At 34.9% G+C, this 24,733-nt stretch overlaps 1 protein-coding gene across 1 annotated transcript in view; it reads left to right on the forward strand.

Annotated features, from left to right (window-relative positions):
- Positions 1-24,422, forward strand: part of LOC121410832 (long-chain specific acyl-CoA dehydrogenase, mitochondrial-like) — a 40,586-nt gene extending 16,164 nt beyond the window's left edge. The window contains exons 3-9 of the mRNA XM_041603149.1: positions 999-1,136; positions 5,136-5,300; positions 6,973-7,039; positions 8,788-8,952; positions 11,990-12,205; positions 13,814-13,941; positions 21,787-24,422. Coding sequence (XP_041459083.1) covers positions 999-1,136; positions 5,136-5,300; positions 6,973-7,039; positions 8,788-8,952; positions 11,990-12,205; positions 13,814-13,941; positions 21,787-21,967 — 1,060 coding nt within the window. The 3' untranslated portion in view covers positions 21,968-24,422. The remainder of the gene's footprint in view (positions 1-998; positions 1,137-5,135; positions 5,301-6,972; positions 7,040-8,787; positions 8,953-11,989; positions 12,206-13,813; positions 13,942-21,786) is intronic.
- Positions 24,423-24,733: the final 311 nt, after the last annotated feature.

Genomic DNA, 24,733 nt, shown 5'->3' on the forward strand with positions numbered 1-24,733 from the left:
GCAAATGATGATATAACTGTTGAAAAATATTTTCACTTGAGTGAGCACCACTTAATTTTGAAAAGTTTGTGAAAAATGATTTGTGGAGAACTTGGGGGTATTTGTTGAATTGGCATCATATCTTAGAACGTTTATGGATCTACACATGTAGTTCATGAAATATAGACATATAAGGTAATCAGTTATGTTTTGCACATGTTTTAGGTCATATGATCATGGTCAAAGGTCACATTGGGTCAATGGACATAATATGTTATTAGCATGTGAGTGTTTTCTTTCGTGAATTATTCAAAAGCTGTTTTCAAAGTCAGCACTGCGGGTACTGTATATCAAATCGTGTAATGCAGGCGAGACTGCCCGAGGCATTTGACTATCTAGCCATTTTGAAGCTTGGGAAAAAACTGGAGAAACAACTTTGAAATATGAAATGTATACCCTCTTTAAATGATAAAAACTTAATGAAAGAATGATGCAGATGTCTAAACTTTTGTTCTCTGATCCAACTTGCACAAAAATTTGAAGGTTGTGCTCATTTCTTGGGTGGCAAAGTTGATGCAAAATATTTAGATATATCTGTTTTATTTAAATTTGCTTAAAATGTAAAATCTATGAGAAATGTTCCACTCGGTCAGTTTCTTTTTGCCTTTTTTTTTGACACCACATGAAAATGAGCATTTCTGCTAAGACCGATTTCTGCAAGTCTTACAAAAGTGAATATTACCCTCTCAAGTGTAATATTCTGCTGATGAGACCCAAACCTAGGAATTTATGTGAGAAAATTAATCAGCATGTTGTATATTTTTCAATGCCCAGGACTTTTTCAAAGTGTAAACTTTTTATTGATACGCACCGCATATCATCAAGCATTCTGCTGCCCCATACCATCTCATGATTTTAAGGCTTTATGATAACATAATTTGATATTTAACAATATTGCTTAGAATATTCATAATTCATTGTCAAAACATGATTTTACCCTATTTATTGTTATCCAATAGGTATGAGAAGCAGAGACACGTTGATAGGGAGATTTGGGAGAAGATGGGCGCCGCTGGCTTGCTAGGTGTTGCCATTCCAGCAGATAAGGGTGGGGTTGGTGGAGATCTTCTTATGACTGCAATCACATGGGAGGAGCAGTAAGTAACAAATTGCATGGATTTTTTTTCTTTTAGCTGGCAAGTGCATTTGAACATAGGTAATTTTGTTGAATTGTGATCGATGATGAACGGAGCCCAGCAGGTGACATGAAGAGAAAAAATTCTCAGTGAATTATTTTGTTCCCTCAAAATATATTTCGTTCCCACATGATATGCACTAATGGCGATCTTAGGAGGAGAGAGATGAAATATTATTTTGTTCCCACAAAATAATTATTCCATCTCTCTCCTCCAAAGATCGCCACATAGTGCATATCACTTGACGGAATATGCCCAATGCGGTGATCTCGTGAGGAAAGAGAAAAAATAATATTTTGTTCCCTCCAAATATAATTTTGTTCCCACAAAATATTATTTTGTTCACTCAAAATATTATTTTGTTCCCACAAAACATTTCTGTCGTAATTACTCATAGGCCATATTATTTGAAAAGTGGGCGTGGTTCATGACGTCAGAAATAGAAATTGCCAAAGGGTGAGGAGATAGAACTTGTCGCAACGTTAATATACACACCCTCAACCAACATGATATATTCCACAGCATTAATAACATTTGTAGCCCAGTTTGACCTTTGTCCTGGCATTGTTTTAAATGCCTATCAAACACACAACGACTTCAAGCAGATGATAATCTTAAGGTGAATATATCACCAAAGTGTCCATTTTGAAATATGAGTTTCATTTTTTGGCTTTACCCCCAAACAAGCAATATATTTCTGTTAAATTGAAATTAGGTAAAAAACAATATGTAGTCCCATGTATAGAATTTCTACTATGGTTCCGATTCTCCTATAAGGAGATGTGTAAGAAAAATGATGTTGGTATAATTATGCTCCCCTTTTGTATATAAAATTCCATATGAGTTTTGTTAGAAATATTTGATATAGATTTGAAATAGAGCCAATACAAATATTTGGAAAATGTCCACTTTTGCTTGGAATTGCCCGGATTCATGTATGTGGATTTTATTATGAATTTTATTCAATTCGATATCAAACATGATATGTTTATTCCACTAAATATTTAAGAGGAATGTAAGAAAGCTGGTGTGGTTTATGACGTCACAAAAATAACATTCCTCAAGATGCCAAAGTAGAACCGGTCGGATTCTTGATATAAGGTATTTATATTGCGCACATATACACCTTGTTAGGTGCTCAAGGCGCACCTATATTACCCGGCTAAGCTAGGCATTCATAGCGCACACAGCTTTTTAAGGAATAACTTCCTACCGGTACCCCTTTACCTCACCTGGGTTGAATGCAGCACATTGTGGATCAGTTTCTTGCTGAAGGAAATTACGCCATGGCTGGGATTCGAACCCACGACCCTCTATTTTCAAAGTCCGAAGACTAATCCACTGGGCCACAACGCTCCACTCAATATGCACACCCTCAACTTAACCTTTGCCAATAGATTCACATAATATCCATCTTGTTGGTATTTTAAACATTTTCCTTATATGTATTTCTGGCATTTGCAAGAAAATTTTGACCTTTTATTAGTATTTTATTCTGCACTTATTCAAAAACAAGACAGCATGTACAAATAATATTTAGACCCTTTCTCACCCAACCAGGTAGCCTGAGTAGGGAATAGGTCATGGCCATGGCCCACAGGCCTTCCCTCCCACACCCGATTAGGTGAAAAAAAGATCATTACATATAATAGGGTTACAATGAATTGGAATTCCATGATATAAAACAGGTAGGTTGCACAAAAAAGAACCAACTTATGCTTGACATAACCATAGAAAACCAAGAGGAACAGATATTTGATTAAAATAATTGAGCCAGAATTAGGAAACAGTTGAAATAAAAAACTTTACTACGCATGAGATAAAAGATATAACAAAACCAGAATATTGGACACTGTTTAAAAAAGAATGAAGCTTGAAAATGTGTTTTGGACCTTTAGACATATTTTGATTTATATTTTAATCTAACTGGAACTTTAGGATATCCCTTTTGAGGACAGAACATGATTGTTTCCTGAGAATATTTCAACTCTGCATTCAGAGGGCAGGGTTTCCCGTACTATGGGATATCTGTGAATTGCAGTCTGATGGAGTCTCTCTGTTCTTGCCTTTAGGTGTACAAGTTTAACATCTATGTCAGAACGCCTTACACGTATTCCAATATTATCCCTTGCGACTTCGCAAACAGTCATGCCATACAAGAATTTAACAAAAAAAGGACACATTTTATGACCTAAATGACCTTAAACTGACCTATGAGTGATTCTGCTGTCCAATGGTCCAGAAATATATACCGGTATTTGATTTTTCATTAGCTTTAATTTGATACCAAACATGACATGTTTATTCCTTAAGATATGGAATTCATATTTAAGAGTATGTGAAAAAGTGGGCGTGGCCTATGACGTCAACAACGAAATATGCCCAAGGGTACTGCAACTTCTAGCAAAAAATCGCAGTCATACCCAACTTGACAGTTACATGAATGTTGGGGTTCTACTTGACTATAAGGTTAAGTTTTTGAAATACATGTATCATTATAACTTAGAAAGTGTATGGAACTAGTTCATGACACTTAAGGATAATCAAGTATCCCTGATCATTTGCATGACTGTGTGTCAGATTGTTGGGTTAAATGATCAAGGTCAAAGGTCATTTAGGGTCAATGAACTTATTATAAATGATGTTTATTGTGAATAATTATTCATTATAGTTGTTTTCAAAGTCAGCACTGCCGCGATTTTGAATCGCGTAATGCAGGCTATAGAGGCATTTCGCTTGTTATTAGAGTCGTGTTGCTGATATTTCACCATCACTTTCAGTCTTGTAATTAACAATATATCGATCATTCCCGATATTGCATCTATAGTATTAGACATGATCTTGCCATTACTGTTTTTCAAATAGGATCCTTTATTTTACTGCATTTTTATCTCGCTCGCATAGAAAGAGAAAAAAATGTAGGCGCTGCTCTTCCGACAGCAGTCACAAAGCTGACAATGTTTTCAAAGTTTTTGAAATGTCATCATAGCTTAGAAAAGTATATAGACCTAGTTCATGGAACTTGGACATGAGGGTAATCAAGTTTTACTGAATGTCCAGCCTGATTTTCAGGTCGCTTGCACTAGGTCAAAGATCATTCACGGTCAATGAACTTAGACCATGTTGAGGGAACCACATGAAAATTTTAACCAAGGTTAAGTTTTTTTAATTATGATCATAACTTTGAAAGTATGTGGATCTAGTTCTTGAAAATTGAACGCAAGTTTAGTCGAGTATCAATGAGCCATCCTGCCTGAGTTTCAGGTTACCTGACCAGGGTCGAAGGTCATTTAATATCAATGAACTTTGGCCATGTTGAGGGTATTTGTTGAATTATCATCATAACTTTGAAAGATTATGGATCTATTTCATGTAACGTTAAATGAAGGTTAATGAAGTATCATTGATCATCTTGCACAAGTCTTAAGTCACATGATCAAGGTTGAAGGTCACTTAGGGTCAATCAACATAGTATTTAAATATCATATTCATGGTGTTTTTTTATGAATAATTATTCAGAATTGTTTTCAAAGTCACCACTGCTGCTATATTGAATCATGAAATATGCAGGCAAAACTGCCAGTGTCCTTTTACATGTTCAATAAACAAACAGGTTTGACCTCTTAATTCTGATATTTTTATAGGTTTTGTACGGGGCACATTTGGATCCATGAAGGAATGGGTTGACACTAATTAGTATTATCATTGTTACATTGTGCTCAATGTCAAGCGGTGTTTACCTGTGTTACAGTATGTAATAAAAGTTTGCTTTTCCATAGAAAAAATGTTGAGAGATTCCTGTGTCCCCCCCCCCCCTTTATGTTATTTTTAAGCTACTCATGATACCAAGTTATCCTTAAAAAATGATGACACACTTCAATGTTGAGGCAATTCTGGATATGGTAGAAATAATGTCTGTCAAATTTATATTAATTCATTGTCTCCCTTTTACTGTTTCAGAGCCTATGTGAATGGAGCTGGCACATCATTTCCTCTACACAGTGACATTGTTATGCCATACATTGAAGAGTATGGTACCCAGGAGCAGATTGAGAAGTTTCTTCCAGATATGGCAGCAGGAAAGAAAATTGGGGCTATTGCTATGACAGAACCAAGTGCAGGAAGGTGGGCAATCTAAGTTTCCTGTAGGCAGAATTCTTTCATTTCACCGAAAATATACTGGGTCTAACCCCCCCACACACACAAGATCAATCCAAATTTGATTGGACTTTTATGTCATCCTTAAATGACAACATATTAACATCTGTATGAGTGTTCAACTTTCCATATGATTAGGACCATGCATCAAAGAACACATTGATATGCATCAGGCAATCACCTATAGATTTTGGGATCACAAAGTAAGAGGTCATAGGTCACAGACTTTAAGAACACTTTAGATCAGTCATTCTCAATTATTTTTGTTGAAGCGCCACATATTTTTTCACGAATCTGTACTGCTCCACTAGCGCTAACGAGCGAAATATTGCTGAGGGGCCTCTGGTTAATTGAAGCATGTCTCTTTCACATCCTTTGATTTTAGATAATCAGCTTCGGAAACAAAGTTTCTGATTTTCAATACATTGTAAACTCCTTCTGTGAAAATTATTTCACATTTTGTGATGCCACACTAATATGCAAATTAAGAGCTTTATCTTGTATCTATATATATATGTCTCCGCATTTTCAGATATGATATTCAATTCAATTTAATTTATTTTGTCATTCAATTTGAATGAAAACAAGAACAAAATTCAACATAGAATAATTGATACACGTATTCAATAAGTGATTCCAATATAAATTAACACTGTGCATGTCAAATTTAAATCATTATAATCAATAATTAAATCAATATAATTATATATCATTAGAAGAATGGAGAATTTGATGTGCTTTGCCAGGAGTCCAAGTTGATTAAAAGCATGGTTTGTCAAGTACAAGAGTGTTAAATCATGGATTTATCGTCATCATTTCAAACGCTGCATCTGAGCAATTCCATCAATTTTTAATGTATAATTTGGAAATGGGAAATTACTAGCTGTAGAAATGGTTGACAACGTGATAGATATCTGATGAACGGGGCTATCAGATCACTTGTGATCATAGTATTTTGTATACCTCTATTTTGATGCACATACTATTGACAGTCGCACATGATTCCATACACTAAGCATTCAAAAACCATAACGTTAGATTAAATAAAAATGAAATTCAATAAAGGATGAAGTTTAAAATATAACTGACTTGTTTTTATTACTTTATGCGAAATTATCATCAAATATCAAATCTACATGCATATTTTTCCCACTTTTTTCATACCGGCTCCCGAGCACCACTCCGCAAGGCTCGGTGCGCCACAAGTGGCGCGCCCCCGCTATTTTAGAATCCCTGCTTTAGATGTTCTGTTATACACTAGTATGTCCTTGATCTGGCAATTGTGGAAGCATAAGTTTTGATTTTAGAATATATTACTAATTTTCAATTGATGTGGTCACTTCTTTAAAACTGTAAACACAATTTGAATTTTAGGACACATATTCTAAATAAAGAATTGTGACAGGTTAAATTCCTCTTTAATTATGTTTTGCTGAAGTTGTAACATTCTTATTTACCCAGGCATATCTAAACCATGAGCTTAACAAAGGAGACCCAATTCAGTCAGAATATTTCATGCTTAAGAGCTTGCAAAGACAAGGACATACACTTTTATTCTTTTTTCTCTCCCATTTGTGATTTGGTGCCATGAGGCATTCAAGTTGTAAAAGTGATCATCATATTTATTTTTACTGCACAGTGACTTACAGGGAATCAAAACCATTGCAAAGAAGGATGGAGATGACTATATCCTCAATGGAAGTAAGGTAAAAACCCTAGATTTCTTGTTCTTTTATTTATAACATTTGTAGGTCCACAACTATCTAGTGGTTCTTGGATGGTTTCAGTTAGGGGAACAGAGCAATTTTCACCCTTGCAGGCTTTGTGTCATGGCCATATTTTGTAAATTGTATGGAATATTCCTGGAATTCTTGTTTATCAGTTTTTCTTCTTCCTGACATGCAGACAATGAAGATAATCTACAACTTAGTCATCAATGAAATAGAATTTCAAGCCAAATTTAATCTGTTCCTGTGTAACCTTCTTTATTCAGTGTTTAAGTTCAGTATTTCATGAGTTAATGCTCGGTCCGTTTCAGGTACACGTGTACTGAATTCCATGGCCGTGTACAAGATAGCATCTGTATAAAACTTGTGTTGAAGTTTTAAACAAGTGAACAATTATTAAACTGAACACAATTCTAGCATGCTCATAGCCTCACCTTAATTCCAAGTTCTCAGATGCTGCACAAGTTTTAATCTCTAAAATTCCACTTTCATCTCCACCATTGAAGTTCTGTTTTTGCGCAAAAAGCCACAGCGCTCACTCACACTTTTCATACGCCCATCGTATTACGTATTATGGTATCACGCTTGATGTCCGTCGGTCTGCTAACTTTTCCTTGTAAAAGCAATAACTTAAGTTTGACTTAACCTACACTCATATAATTTGGTGTGTATGATACTAGCATGGATTCCAGGAAGCCTTTTGATTTTGAGATTAAAAGGTCAAAGGTTAAGGTCACAGTGACATGTTTTCATCTTACCCTTCTGCAGTCCTTGTAAACCCGATAACTTTCAGTGTATACTACTAGCATAGATCCCAGGAAGCCTATTGATTTTGAGATCATAAGGTCAAGGTCCCAGTGACCTGTTTTTGTCTTAGACTGCAGTCTTTGTAAATGCGATAACTTAGTTAAACTTAACCTAGGCTCGTATAATTCGATGTGTATGATACTTACATGTATCCCAGAAGTTTTTTTAATATGAGGTCAAAAGGTCAAGGTCATACTGACATATTTTCATCCTACCCTTCTGAAGTCCTTGTAAATGCCATAACTTAAGTATGACTTAGCCTAGGCTCATATAATGTGGTGTGTATGATACTAGCATGGATCCCAGGAAGCCTATTGATTTTGAGGTCAAAAGGTCAAAGGTCAACATCACAGTGACATGCTTTCATCTTACCCTTCTGAAGTCCTATTTAACGTGATAACTTAAGTTAAACTTAACCTCTGCTCATATAATTTGATGTGTATGATGCTAGCATAGATCCCAGCAATTCTATTGATTTTGAAGTCAAAATGCCAAGGTGAATTCGCCACCTTTTACTTTTCTTGCTTGACCAATAACTCCATTTTATGCATTACATGCGGACGTATAATGTACTTGCCTTAGCGGCACTCTCGTTTTATGAATTGAATCTGTCTTGGACCGGCCTGTGGTGCGGGCAGCTCAAAGTTTACATACTACAGTATTCAGTGACATTATGCTTGATAGAACAGGCTATTAGCTTTTTGCTGCTCCTTCATAGTATTTAAATACACGACCATAAAAAATATGCTGTGTACACATGTATCAAAAATTGACTTTCAACACGGGCCTAGTTTATTCCCATCATTTTATCCATGTATCAACTTCTGTTATTGTTATGGAACAGCAGTGCATTCAAGCTTGAGTAGGGTTGTGTTTAAGAAAACCCTTGCCTTTCATCTCTCTATTGCCAAATCCTTCAGGTTTTCATCACAAATGGTTTCCTGTCTGATGTGGTTATTGTGGTGGCAATCACAGACCTGAGTGCTCAGAAGAAGGCCCATGGAATTGGCTTGTTCTTGGTCGAGGAGGGCATGCCAGGATTCACAAAGGGTAGGCCCTTGGAGAAAGTTGGACAAAAGGCTGTGGTAAGTCATTTAACTTGGAAGGTGTACGTAACAGATGTCTATTCTTTAGACACCTAGCACAGTGCCAGATTCTGGAGATTTCAAGTTCAGGGGGAATGGGGTAGATAGACACAACCATTGTCCAAGTGAAGAGTATAAGAAAGTGTATGTTCTACTATCGAGAACTAAGACCTGAAATTGTGTTATGTTTTTGGCTGGCCTTTGTAATAGCTGCCCTCAGCTAGCTTGCACAAATATAAACATAGAGCGCATTTATCACTTTTTCTGTTTTGTTAGAGTAAAATCAGAAGCGGTGTTCAATTTTTGTCTCGCTCTCCAGAGGTGAAGGCGAGACTTATGGGGTGTTGCAAGAAACTTGCGATCAAATACAAGTCTATATGCCGTGCAATTAATTGCAAAATTGCAATTGATTGCTAATCTGCTTCGTGAAACAAGGAGTGTAATCTGATTTGCTGTAGCTAGAAGTGATCAATCAATTGTAAAATTGCAACAGAATATTTGCGATTGATTACAAATATTTTCTTGCAACACCCCCTTAAGGATCCAAATTTTGTCCGTTGTCCCTCCGTCACAAACCTTATGACACATAAGTCCACAACTGTAAGTCACATTTCAAACAAACTGGGATGGTAGATGGACTTGGGGGACCTGCATGTTATGCTGCAGTCGGAGGTCACATGGTAAGGTCAAAGGTCATTTTCAGGTCAACGTTAAAGTTTACATGCAAGACTTTTATGACACCTAACTCCGCAACCGTAAGTCACTTTTCAACCAAACTTGGATGTTTAGACTTTGGGGACCTGCATGTTATGCTGCAGTCGGAGGTCATATGGTAAGGTCAAAGGTCATCTTCAGACCAACGTTAAAGTTTCCATGCAAGACTCTATTATGACACATAACTCTGCAACCATAAATCACTTTTAGACCAAACTTGGTTGGTAGATGTACTTAGGGGACCTGCATGCTATTGTGTTGGGAGGTCACATGGTATTTTGTTTTTCCTAAAATTATTACTTTTAAACCATTATTAGTAGAGTTAATAGGAGATTTTTACCTAAATTTTCAAATTTTTAGAGCCTTTTTTCATTCAAAAAGTAGGTTTTATCACCTTTTTGTTCTTGGATATTAGACGATACAAGTTCAACAATAGCAGGCAGCTTCTTATTCCTCTACTTTGGGTTTTACAGATACAACTGTATTTACGAAATGAATGAGAAATGTCATTTATCCATATTTGTCCTGTACATACTGCACTGCATACATGTATGTCCATGAATTGACCACCATGACACAAGGGGCCCGTTGCATAAAACTTTTGACCTGAGAAAACTTAGGTTGTTTTTAGCACAGTTTTTGCCCTGTGTTAAAGGCAATGGCAGAAATCAGACTAACCTTAGTTTTCAGTTTTTTCTCGCCTGCATAGCAGAGCAAAACTATCGGTCGTCAACATTGAAATCTTAACCAAGGATAAGGTTTTGAAGTGTCATCATAACTTAGAAGTATATGGACCTAGTTAATGAAACTTGGACATAAGGGTAATCATGTATTACTGAACACCCTGCTTGAGTTTCAGGTCACATGATTAAGGTCAAAGGTCACTTAGGGTCAATGAACTTTGGCCATGTTTGGGTTATTTGAGGAATTATCATCATAACTTTAAAAGTTTATGGATCTAGTTCATGAAACTTGAACATAAGAGCAACCATGTATCCCTGAATATCATGTGCGAGTATCAGGTCACATGACCAATGTCAAAGGCCACTTTAGGTCAACAAACTTTGGCTATGTTGGGGGTATTCGTGGAATTGTCATCACTTTGAAATTTTATGGATCTAGTTCATGAAACTTGGACATAAGAGCAACCAAGTATCCTTGAACATCCTGTGTGAGTTTTAGGTCACATTACCAAGGTCAAAGGTCATTTAGGGTCAACAAACTTTGGTAATGTCTGGGTATTTGTGGTACCATCATAACTTTAAGTTTATGGATCTAGTTCATTAAACTTGGACATAAGAGCAGTAATGTATCCCTAAATACCATGTGCATGTTTCAGAACATGGCCAAGATCAAAGTTATTTAAAGGTGAATGAACTCTGGCCATGTTTGGATTACCGGGTATGTTTTGAATTGGCATCATAGCTTAAAAAGTTTATTGATCTAGCTCATGAAACATCAACATGAGGGTAATCAAGTATGAATGATTGTTATGCGCATGTCTTAGGTCACATGGTCAAAGGTCATTTTGGGTCAATGGACATAACAATTATCATATTAGTGTTTTCTTCTGTTAATGATTATTAGCTGTTTTCTAAGGCAGCGCTGCTGCTATATCGAATTGCGTAATGCAGGCAAGACTGCCAGAGACGTTCCACTTGTTACCAGAGTTATATCAGGTAAAAATTTTTATGCAACAGGCCCAAGGAGTTAAGAAGAAGAAGTTGTGGCAAAAAATGTGATTTTGGGGGGTTTTGGAGGCCACTTTTTTCTCGGACCCGAGACAAAAAATATTGTTATTTCATGTTGAGATTCATAAGGTAAAAGGTGCCCAAAAACTGTTGCCACAGTAAAATAGAAAATCACCAATTTATAGCCCACTCCTATTATTTGTTTTCATAGTCAATGAATTTTGTATGTATAAGGACTATTAATTCTTTCGTAGTAAAATTGAAGGTCACCAGGTCAAGGCCAAAGGACATTTTTAGTCTATAAACTCTGACAAAATGTACAACTTTAACATAATTTCAAAAGTATATATCATATTTATATTTTTAATTCCATGTAGCTTGTATAAGGAGTATTCAATGTGTCAGCAAGAAAAGAAATAATTGTTTTTCTTTGTGACAGCTGTATGTACATATTTGTGCCATGTGAATACTAAAACAAATTGACATTTCAATTTTGTAAAAATTGATTACTGCTTGTTTGATTTGAATTGTGTCATGAAAACGATTCTGCCTGGGTGTTCTTGTTATTTATTTACATTCAATTCATCAAATCAGTCTTGTAATTACACAAAACATGATTTTCCTTTTGTTAGGACACCTGTGAGCTTTTCTTTGAGGATGTCCGTTTGCCAAAGTCTGCTCTGTTGGGAAAGGAAAATCAAGGATTCTACTGCCTCATGAATCAGTTGCCCAGAGAACGGCTTATTGTAGCTGTAGGATGCCAGGCCCATGCCGAATTCATGTTTGAAGAGACCAGGAATTACGTCCGGCAGCGCAAGGCATTTGGCAAAACGCTTTCAAATCTCCAAGTATGTATGCAAAAAGGGGAACAAATCATTGTGAATTTTCAAGTTCTGTTCATGTTCTTGAGATAAAATAATCTAGTGGAAAGATTCACTACACAGGATTACAATTCAGATGCCTGTCATTTCAAATATAATTTAGAGAAAAGCAATATATATACTGAAAAATTATACATGGCATATTCTATGTGCTGTACTTATGACATGCTGCAAAATATAGTCATTATTGAGGGGGGTGAACATTCTTACATTATAAACTAATTCTTAGGTGCATTATACTTGTAATTAATGCTCGGGGCGGGGGCAGTCAAATGTATTGCTGTACACACTCATGGCCAAATTATTTGCAAACACACCCTAAACTAGTTTTTCTCTGTGTGTAAAATAACCCCCTTAACAAGTTTTTCGCTGGCTTTATTTACTCATTTTGACCCCTAAACAAGTTGCCAGAATATGACCTCGGGGAAAAAGCATAGGGAGAAAAAAACATACCCTAAACACGTTTGGCTAGTCTGAAAAAAAAACTTTGGAAAAAACACCCTAAATACATTTGACCCTGCGATCGACCATTTACCAGTCTTTCAAAACTACCCCTTTTTTTAAAAAAAAATTGGTGTTTTTGATACCCTTAACGAGAGCACGCGCGGCCCGCGGCCAAAACTGAAAAAACACCCCTTTAGTCTTCCAAAATGTTCAACTTGCTCTAATTTCTTTATTTCTTCACACTTGGTACATATGATCCAAGGGTTATACCACATGTGTGTCCATTAGGGTGATGTGGTCAAAGGTCATATAGGAGTCAAAAGGTTAAATGATAGTGTTAAATTTTTGTTCAACTTGGTCTTATTTCTTTATTTCTGCATCAATTATGTTTGTTAACACTTGGTACATATGATTCTTGGGTAATACCATATGTGTGTCCATGAGGGTGATGGGTCAAAGGTCATATAGGGGTCAGAAGGTCAAATGATAATTTTGAAGATTTTGTTCAACTTGACACTTGGTTCATATGATCTTTGGGTTATACCACATGTGTGTCTTTTAGGGTGATGGGGTCAAAGGTTATCTAGGGGTCAAAAGGTCAAGTTTATGTTCAAATTGCTCTCATTTCTTTATTTCTGCATCGATTATGTTGAACATTTGGTACATATGATCTTTGTGTAATGCCGTCCATGAGGGTAATGGGGTCAAAGGTCATCTAGGGGTCAAAAGGTCAAGTTTTTGTATAAATTTCTCCCATTTCTTTTTTTTCATTTAATTATGTTTACCTTTGGGACAAATAACCATTTGGTAATACCACACGTGTGTCCATGAGGATGATAATGTCAAAAGATCATATTGCGTATTTTATCTATCACGATATCAGCTGTGAGACTCATGGTTTGTCAACCACCTTGTCATAAGTAGACTGCATTCAAAGCCTGTCTATAGTGAAAATCTGTGTTTTGGTAGCCACCAACTTTTCCCCTTTTCAAAGAAATATGTGTTTTGAACCTGTTTATAAAGGCTGACTTTTTCCAGTGGCCACTCTTTTGGATGATGCTTCAGCAGTGCTCTGATATCTTCCATTAGATCTAACTCAGGCTTAATCGACATTTTTTCCATGTTTTGTAGGTAATCCAACATAAGCTTGCAGAATTGAAGACTTTGATATGTGTGAGTAGGAGCTTTGTAGATGATTGTTTGGAGTTAGGGAACAATGGAAAGTTGGACACCTACACTGCTTCCATGGCTAAATACTGGTAAGGATACTCAAAATCATGAAAACATCCAAAGATTATAATGTTTTCTTTTTCACATTTATTCTAAAGAGATGGGCACTTTCATTAGTAAGGTGTTAAATTTGTTAGTTTTGATATTCCATATATTTGTAGTTACAACTGGCAAAGGATGGAGAGCTGAAACTAGTTGCCTTGTCTTTCAAAATAATAAAGAACATTTAACGAATGATGCAATGAATAAGGTGCATTGTTGCATACATGTATCATCTTTGTGAGTCACAGTACCCAACTAAATTGACCAATAGGGACAGGATAATGCCTGGAATCACCCCTTAATGAGAACATCATGCTATTAAGTCTTGTAAAGCAAGTCAAGTCATGATATTATCAGATCAATATAAATAACATGAACCCTCTATAATGCTTTAGTAAAGGGCCATTGATGTGAATTACAGTTTCTACAAGAATTATTTGTAAGCTGTACTTTAAAAACATTGAAAAAGTGGAGCGCCTGTGGCAGTCTTACTTGCTTCGCGTGATTGAAAATAATAGCAGTGCTGACTTTGAAAACTGCTATAAAATAATTATTCACAAAAAACACCATTCATATACAATACTTCTTTCATTGATAGTAAATGACATTTGACCTTGATCATGCGACCTAAGACTTGTCAGTGATACTCAATTACCCCTATATCCAAATTTTATAAACTATATCTATAAACGTTGAAAGTTATGACAGCAATATAATGATTACCTCCAAAATGGCCATAGTTCAATGACCTTAAATGATTTTTGACTTTGGTCATGTGACCTGAAACTTGAATGAAATGTTCAATGATAGTTGATTACTCTTATGTCCAAGTTTCGTGAATCAAATCTCTAAAGTTATGATGGTAATTCAACAGATACCCCCAACATGGCCAAAGTTCACTGACCCTTGACCTTGGTCATGTGACCTGAAACTTACACTAGATGTGCAGTGATACTTGATTACTCGTATGTTCAAGTTTCATGAATCAGATCCATACACTTTCAGAGTTATGGTTATTCAACAAATACCCCTAACAAGGCCAAAGTCCATTGACCTTTGACCTTGGTCATGTGACCTGAAACTCGCACAGGATGTTCAGTGATACTTGATTACGTTCAGTGATACTTGATTACTGTAATGTCCAAGTTTTATGAACTTGACCAATAAACTTTCAAAGTTATGATGGTAGTTAAACAACAACAAACAAATTTGCTGAAGTTCATTGACCCTAAATGACATTTGAACTTGGTCATGTGACCTTAAACTCAGGCAGGATGGCCAGTATAAACTTATGTCCAAGTTTCATGAACTAAGCCCATATATTTTTTAAGTTATGATGACATTTCAAAAACTTAACCTTAGGTTAAGATTTTTATGTTGATTCACTCAACGTGGTCTAAGTTTATTGACCCTAAATGACCTTTGACCTTGGTCATATTTCAGTAACAGTTCCATTTATTTCACATCTCTCATAAAAACATTCAAATAACAGATGCAATATAAAAACATATTCATGCAAATATACACAATAGAAACAAGAACAAATACACAATAAATCAATTGTAAAAGTGGACAGATAGGAGTGAATAATATAAAGTAGCACTGAGTGGATGTGGGGGATCAGTAATAAGCCATTGGATCCCTTATATACTGCAAAAAGAAACCAGTTATGGATTTAATAGAAATAGAAAAGAGAGACCATACATCCAAAAAAATAAATAAATAAAAAGTAATAATCGGGGGGGGGGGGGATGGAGAAGGGGGTAACATGAAATAAGTTGAATTTACCTATTAATGTAACAATTCAAATAATAATCTTATATTTGTTTCCTTTTATAATTATTAAGGTTGGGCATTGCTTCATATCTTGGGGCAAAGAATTCCATAAAACTGGTTCACCATTATTAGTACTTCTAGAAAATTGATAAACCCAAGAGGGGATATTAAGATCATAAGAGTTACGACAATTATACCTATTTAAAAAAATATTTATACACAAAATAATCATTAAATACTTCAGATAGGAGCTTCTTCATCGCTGAAAACACAAAACAAGCCTTTTGCAAATTGTACAAGTCATGAACTTTTAACATTTTAAGTTTGTAAGAGGATCAGTATGAGCAAGATAATGACAATCTGTAATTACTCTAATTACATGACCCAGGTGCTAAATGGGTACCCAGTAGGATGCGAAAGATATTGTATGTTTGATTTTGCCAGCGCCACAATGTGGCTGCGATGAATGCAAGGAATGCTCCCAGGGAGTGGAAATTGTGCACTTTTCGTGCTTGATTGAAATGAATCCAATGACCGGGGTAATAATATGCTGTAACGCGCTTTGGGCCACTCTGGGAAAAGCGCTTCATAAAAATTGGCTATTATTATTATTACTCTAATTGCTCTTTTTTGTAAAATGGAAATTCTATTGATAAGGTATTTCACACAATTACCCCATACAGTAATACAATAAGTTACATACGGTGAAATCATTGTGTGGTACAAAGTAACACATACATTTAATGGAAGGGTTTTTTTTTAGTCTATTCAAAATGCCAATGGCTTGAGATATTTTGGTACATAAATTATCAATGTGCACTCTCTAAGAGAGGTTAGAGTTAATGGTCACTCCTAAAAATTTGTATTGGTTACTCTTTTAATAGTGATACCGTTAGGGGAAATGTTGACAAAGTCGTCATCATTGTTCATTTTTAGATTTGAAGATCATGTAACAAATCTTATCATAGTTTACCAACAATCTACACAGCAAAAAAAGTTCTTGGACACTTAAAAAAGTTGAAATATTCCATATAGATATTTGATAAAAGGCAAATTATTGTATGTCAACATGACCAAACAATATTCCTCTTCCAGTATGACATGAAATTTTCATGTGAACAGTCATGCATGAGTGGTTAAATGCTTTGAACAATAGCAATGTCAGAAAAAGAAAATTCCAAGAAATGGACCATTCAAATGCTAATGATCATGGCCATCCTGTAGGCATACATTCAACAATTCAGCAACATCCGTTTATCATTTGAATTGAATGCTTAGGGATGCATCATGAGATGCATAATGAGATGGATCATTTGGACATTCACTTTCAAGATGAAGCTTTCCAACCAAGAGCATGCAAGAGCAATAGGAATGTTGCAGTCTAAGTGTCACCAACAACAATTTCAAATTTGAACTAGCGGTATTTGGCTACTAATGAAGTTAGAGACCGTCGTAGGAGTGGTCGACTTACGGCCACCACCCCTGCAGTAGATAGGAGGATAAGGATAATTTTCTTTTGCTTATGCCAAGATACTGAAATTTGACATTTTGTTCATCGACTAACTTTGACTTAAAATTCCAGTGGATGCATCCAAGGTAGATAACTTTCTCTTCAATATTAGAGTGGTATTTGACTTTAAGTTTGCTTTTGTCATTTAATGGATATTTATGCCACACAAACTTTCACAACTGAAAGAATGACTGATCGTTTGCTAGCAATTTTCTTTTATTGACATTGCAATTGTTTGATGCCTGTAACCAGCCATGCACTGACTGATCAATTTCTTGCAATTTTCTTTTACTGACATTGCTATTGTTCAAAGCATTTAACCACCCATGCATGACTGTTCACATGAAAACGTCATGTCATACTGGAAGAGGAATATTGTTTGGTCATGTTGACATACAATAATTTGCCTTTAATCAAATATCTATATGGAATATTTTAACTTTTATAAGTGTCCAAGAACTTTTTTGCTGAGTGTATTTGCAAAAAAAAACAATCACGTTTATGAACCAATTCAATTTGTGGTACATGTATGCTATTTAAATCTATTAGATTTTTTCCACTTCAAAAAAGATTGGTATCATCTGCAAAAAGCAAAATTGACAGAATACTAATAGCAAATTGAAGATCGTTGATAATAACAAAAGCAAGAGCGGACCAAGAATCGAACCTTGCGGTATGCCTACGGTTATATTCCGACAATCAGAGATGAAATCTTGAATTTAAATTGTTTTCTACCGTTTAAATAATTAGTGAACCATTGTAAAACTAAACCTGTGATTCCATAAAATTGTAATTTCTTAAGTAAAATAAAATGGTCAATTGAATCAAATGCTTGATATAAATCTTAAAAAATGCCAACTGTGCTTTGTTTATTTTCAAAAGCTTTTGCAAGTCTATCTGTTCTAAGTTCGTGCTACTCCCATGTCTGAATCCAAATTGTTTAGTACATAAAATATCATTGTTTGAAATGTAAGTCATCAAGTTATTGTAACCAAGCCTCTCAAAAATTTTACAAAAGGTGCTCAAACAGATATAGGTCTATAATTGTGAAGTTTACTTCTATCTCTACTCTTCAAAACTGGTATTACTTTTGCTATCTTAAGAGATCTAGGAAATTTCCCTTGGGCAAGAGATGCATTAAAAATTTCACAAAGGGGAGTAACTATGGCAAGAATACTACATTTAGTGATCTTAGGATCCTTGTGTTATTCTTACTTACTTAACAAAATTCCAATGTAAAAAATGTTCAAAGTTTCCATTGACAGAATCACTTGAATCAAGTTTATTTTGAATGTCAAGACCTATGTTACAAAAATATGAATTAAACATGTTTACTATCAAATTCTTATCAACAATATGTGAACCTACATTGTCTGCATCTTCAAGCTGAAAATCATGAAATCTTGAGGCTTAATGAAGAACTTCATTTATAACTTTCCAGGTTGCACATGGATTATTTTATTTATTTAGGTGCGAATTAAACCAAGGTTTCTTATTTTTTTTCAGGTTCAGGTTCAGTGTAGTTTAGTGACAGGATAGCATTCGTCAAATATTTTCAAGAAGATACTTAAAGATTTATCAAACTTTTCATCCACATCCAGGAACTTAGGTGACCCCAATGAATTTCATGCAATCTCCTTTGAAAAATTTTTGTTTTCATCACTAAAGATTCTCCTTTTGATTTGATCAAATCATTTGACTTTTTCATAAAAGAGTGAGCACTGATAATAATAAATGGTGACAAGTGATCACTCATGTCAGTTAAAAGAATACCAGCATGAATTACCTTATCAGTTTGATTACAAAATATATTGTCAAGTATTGTGGCAGAATGTGACGTTACTCTGGTTGGCCTGGATATTTGTGGATCAAAAGAGAATGAATGCAAACCATTAACATGGTTTGAGTGGTTATCTTTCATAATATCAACATTGAAATCCCCAAGTAATACACATTAATATCTTCACGAGAAACGACATGAAGTATAGGTTGTATAAATTCAATAAATTTCACAGGATTATAATGAGGTGGACGGTAGGCCACTAAAACTATGATACTAGTATTATTCCCAATGATTTCAATGCACACACTTTATATATGTCCATTGAAGACTTCAATATCTATTCTTTTTTTAGATATAAAAGAATCAAGAACATAAATACCAACACCACCACCTCTCTTTGTGGGTCATGAGTTACCAATGTAAAGATAATGTGGCAAAGTGATAAAATTATAATGTTCGTTAGTTAACCATGATTTGGTTATACCGATAACAGACAGAGGATGATTAATGTTATCTAAACAGCTGACCGATTGATCAAGGCTTCTTGACCTGAAACTCAAGCAGGATGTTCAGTAATACTTGATTAATCTTATGGCCAAGTTTCATGAACTAGGTCCATATACATTCTAAGTTATGATGTCATTTAAAAAACTTATCCTTCAGTTAAGATTTGGTGTTGATGGTATTACAGGCCTAATTCATTTCCCATAGACTCATGTGTTAAATTGGCACTTCATAAAAATTCATAAAAAATAAGGAGAAAATTCAAGGGTTGAATGTTTACTACCAGTGGACAGGATATATGTCTGACATTCCATATCTGACCAGAAAAGGGTACCTCGACATCCTCATTTTAAAAATAAGTTGGCATTTATGAAGACTACACCTGACAGGATCAAATTCATCACTTCAGAGAGTAAAATGGCCCTAATTCTTCCTCCAGTAAAAAAAATAGTTCCAAAGTAGTGATATATGTTTCCAATTTGGAAAAAGGAAGTTCAGTACGTAGGTATCCTCCCTAGAATAAGTGTTAGATTATCAATCATATTCATTTTTGTCAATCAGCAATATCAAATTTAAAAATTGAGAATGGGTTGGGTCGAATGAATATTTTTTGCCTGCCAGATATAATTCGGCCCGTGTGACCGTCATATGACACATGAAGGCTTCTTTTTAAATTACCTTCCTGGCTTTTCTTTAACATCTGTACACTCACTTTATAACAAAGAAATGCATGAAAATATACATATGTGTTATGCAATGACCAATTTTAATGTTACTCATATTATGTCCAGTGCCAATTTACACACATCCTACCTGCCTATATGTAGTTCAACAATGGGTGCAATGTAGGGCCCAAAATCCTATATTGCAAAATTGTAGATATGCATAGTGTGCATATCTGGATACAAGAACTGCCCACAATATAAATACCAGATTTACATGAGTAAAATGAGATAACAATAAGAATAAATGAGAATTAACATCCAGGCGTACTATACATTCACATCTTCCTATGACAAGGGGTGTAAGACAGAGAGAGGGGGGGGGGTAGATGGATTGTATTCTAAAGAGATGGGAGCTAGTCTTAAGTCTGGCTAGAAATAAGTAAAAGTTAGGTCAGATAGCAGTAACACTCATTCTCAGCCCCCCCCCCCCCCGACATACTTGCTATGCTTTTCTCTATCCCCCCCCCCCTTCCTCTTGAATCACCACTCTTCAGTCAAATTGTAAAGTTCTGTCTTCTCCATCTCTTTCTCATGAACCATTTTCACAACTGCAATTGATCAAGATCTATCTAATGTTTAGTTTATCCTGTAATGGGTGCTATACACAAATACAGAAGCGCTCATTGGTATACGAAAACACATGAAAACATGCAACGCAGAGTTGATCTTCGTTTGGAAAATGAAGATCGAAGACCTGTGTTATGTCAATGGTAGTAAAATTGCAAATGTCAGCACAGAAGGAAGAATTAGTTCAACCAGACCAGAAGAATTTCAACTGGTAACTCAGGACATTGGAACATTAATTTATGTATTGGTCCAGTTCAAATTATACTGGACCAGTTGAAAATTAAATTGGTCTTGAATTACTGGTCTCCAGTTCATTTGTGACTGGAATTTTGAAACTGGTCTTGATTACTGGAGTTTATTACTGGCCTCAGTGGTCTTACTGGTTTTGTAAACTGGTAACCCACCTCAACTGGTCTAACTGGTATTTCCTTTCCACACAATTGCCCTTAAGTTGATAATCAGCCAATCAAAGCTGATATTAACGTATCCAATACCAGAATATTCTTCAACTTGAGCTGAATTTAGGCCTTAATAATGACATAAGTGGTTTCTTAGCTAAACGAATGCGATCCCCGGTCTTCAGTCTTCGTTTTCCAGACAACCAACAACAGGTTTGGAAAAGAAGACCGGGGACCTGCATATTTTCAATGGAAAAACGTGTACGAGGTAAAGTCCAAAGTCTATGCTCAGTTGCGCACGCGGTCTTTGTTTTCCAGACACCCAGTGAATGTTCTTAAACTTTATGTAGGATATTTATGGAGCTGAGTTATTCAAACAAATTGATGGTCTATAATACATGCTTTAAATCTATGATTTCTAGCAATTGATAACCTATTTAATTTTCTACAAGAGAGAGCATCTATGCTAGTATTAAACTCAGTCCAAAATACGATATAAATGAACATCAGGATATTATGCATGCACTGCATTATTACTATTATTATCTGTAAACTTTTACTTGTTTTAGGACTTCTGATGTCGCCAACAAAGTAGCGACAGAATGCCTTCAGCTTCATGGGGGCTGGGGATACATGTGGGAGTACCCCATTGCTAGGGCTTTTTGTGACACCAGAGTTAACTCAATCTATGCTGGCAGCAACGAGATCATGAAGGAACTCATCTACCGGCCTATTGTAGCTTCTCAGTAAGCCAATTAACCCATGACCTAATGGAACTGCCTTGTAGAACTGGGTGATCTCTATGGTAATGGAAGATTTCAACCATCAAGGAATCAGTTTATAACATTAAGTTATTTCATGCATTGATTGTTCAAAGCCCTCCAAAAAGATGAAAGTGCCAAATTATGCTCTTGTGATTTTTATTTCACATTTTTATACCTCCTTTGTTGAAAGATATCATAAACATTCCATAGTCAAACTTATATACATGTATGTTAGTAATGAAATTTCAGATAAACTGCCACCTGATTTTAAAAGAAATAGATTTTCGTAAAATTTTGATGACTTATCTTTACTGCTCTGTCTAATTATTGAAATAGAGAACTGAAGTGTGACATCATAAAATATCCAAAACTTATAATTACCTACCTAATCTTTTGTTATGAAATGGTTTTATGAAAAGAAGAAGACTTCTTAAGAACATGTAAGTTTTCTTTGCTTGCAAATTTTACACAATTATATTAGATTTAAAATATCATCTTTCATGCAACATATATGACTCAAGATGTAATCATTTTTTGTATTGGATGGCTCAGAATAGAATGCCAGAGATATTTTATGATCTAGGGCAAATATTGCAGGAATAGCAGATGAGCGTAATTTTGGCTTAAATGATTGAAATCTGTCTGTTATTCCATGAATTAATACCATTCATAATAAGTACCGGTAAGTTATTTATTCCCTCACTTGTAAAGTGATTAAAACAAACCATGTCACTTATCGCAATCAGTTATGGTTCTACTTTGATTTTCATCATAGCATTGCGACTGGCAGGTAGCTCTTTGTGACTTCATAATTATTGCCCGCTGAATTTTTGTGATTCTTACACATGTTTAATTTGCGCATCATGCAGACCAAAATTCATTGTTGAGATTCTTCATAAAAACACCCTACATGATAATCATTCTTTTTATTTTGCAATGAAAATTATCTTTTTCAGATATGCCAAAATTGTAAACACCTCTGAGTGAGCCAAAATCAGGAAAGTGCTCATGGGTTGGAAATAAAATAAGATAATATCGTGAGGGGCTTTTTTTTTATTGAATTTGAAAAAATGTCATCATAACAGACTTTCAAATTCAAAACGAAGTCTTTATCTTTTGTAACATCAGATCTTGGCACCATCGAAGACAATCCTCCAAACTCTCTTATTTTTTCTATTTTTCTTGTACTCTTCAAATAGGATATTTCTAGATCAGCAATGCTATCTACTATTATTATTACATTTAACAAATTAAATGATACATTGTCAAGAAAGCAATATGTAAAATGCAATATTGAAGTAATCTTATATGTATATCTGCATATCATAAAAATGAAATTACAGAAAGGGCATCCCATGAAATGATAGCTCAGCTCACTGCCCTATTCTTTTACACAGCTATATTGAAATACCAAAAAGCATGGGCTTGTGTCATCACATTGGGTTGTCGGGCAATGCAAATACCTGACCATTCAAGAAAAGAGCTACCTAAATTTCCAAAACAGTGGGTCCAGTTTACCCGACTATTCAAGAAAAGAGCATCCCGAATTTCCGAAACGTCGGGTCCAGTTTACCCAATGTTTTGTGAAAATTATAGCAAAATATATGAATGGTTGGGTAATCTGAACCAGATGTCTCGGGAATTTAGGGGCTCTGACCCGATGTGATGGCATAAGCCAAAGAATGCAAGTACATAAAGAGTTATTAAGATTAAAGTAAACCATCTAATGGATATGAATGTAATGGATATTGTATGATGAATTTTAGCATGATATGAATTTTATTTTCGTGGGGAGTGTAAAATATGTTTTAAATTGCATCTTTTTGCTTTTCCAGTATCTACATGAGAAGTCCAGTAATGAAGACTTATCTTTATGTTACTGCTACCACAAGATTTTTATTGTAATTTGGGGGCTGAATATATTTTAAAGAATCTGGTGCATTTGATATCTTGAATATGATACTGATGTTCTCTAAAAAAAGACAAATCTGGACATGAAACCATTTATTATCATTATTATTGTAATGCCAGCCATTGGGATGTGGAGGGTGTTTTTTTTTTTGGGGGGGGGCATGAAGAGGAAAATGCACAATACATTTTTATAATGTGCTACCTTTTAGATTTTTTGCAGCTGCCAATATACTGACTAATGATACTTGTTTTATGTACATGTACATACAATTTATAATAATCCTGGTAGACTACATCACACGAAAGATCTTGTTTTTTTAGTACACATTTTTTAATGCTTGTGCATTTCCAATGATGAGATCCTGTGATCAAAATCATTGAATTTATCTGTTTTACAAGGCATCCTTTCAAATTATTTGACTACCTTTCACTGAATACTTGAACTGAAATAATTTTTTCATGAGAAATGTGTGTAAATAAATTAGATTTATAATTATATTTTCATGAATGAAATTAAAGATTTAAAACTAGTTTTTCTATTCTTGTTATTTCGTTTTATTTGTGTCTGGTGTATAATGTTTACTGTTGAGCCAAATTACCCTTTATCCCAATTTACAAGCCTATTTTATTATTGTTTTGTACTTCATTATGGAAATCTGAAAATAATTTTAATTCTTTTTCAATCAGTCCTTGAAATGAAATGACTTTATAAAAATCTGTGTAGTGCTATATCAGTGATTCAGTTGGATAGGCCAACATGATCAATATGCGTCAGATTAGCTTGTAAAACTTGCAAATTATACAAATTTTCAAATTGTGAAGTCTTTTGGCATAACTGAGG

This window comes from Lytechinus variegatus, chromosome 3 (genome assembly GCF_018143015.1).
Source record: "Lytechinus variegatus isolate NC3 chromosome 3, Lvar_3.0, whole genome shotgun sequence".
Lineage (NCBI taxonomy): Eukaryota > Metazoa > Echinodermata > Echinoidea > Temnopleuroida > Toxopneustidae > Lytechinus > Lytechinus variegatus.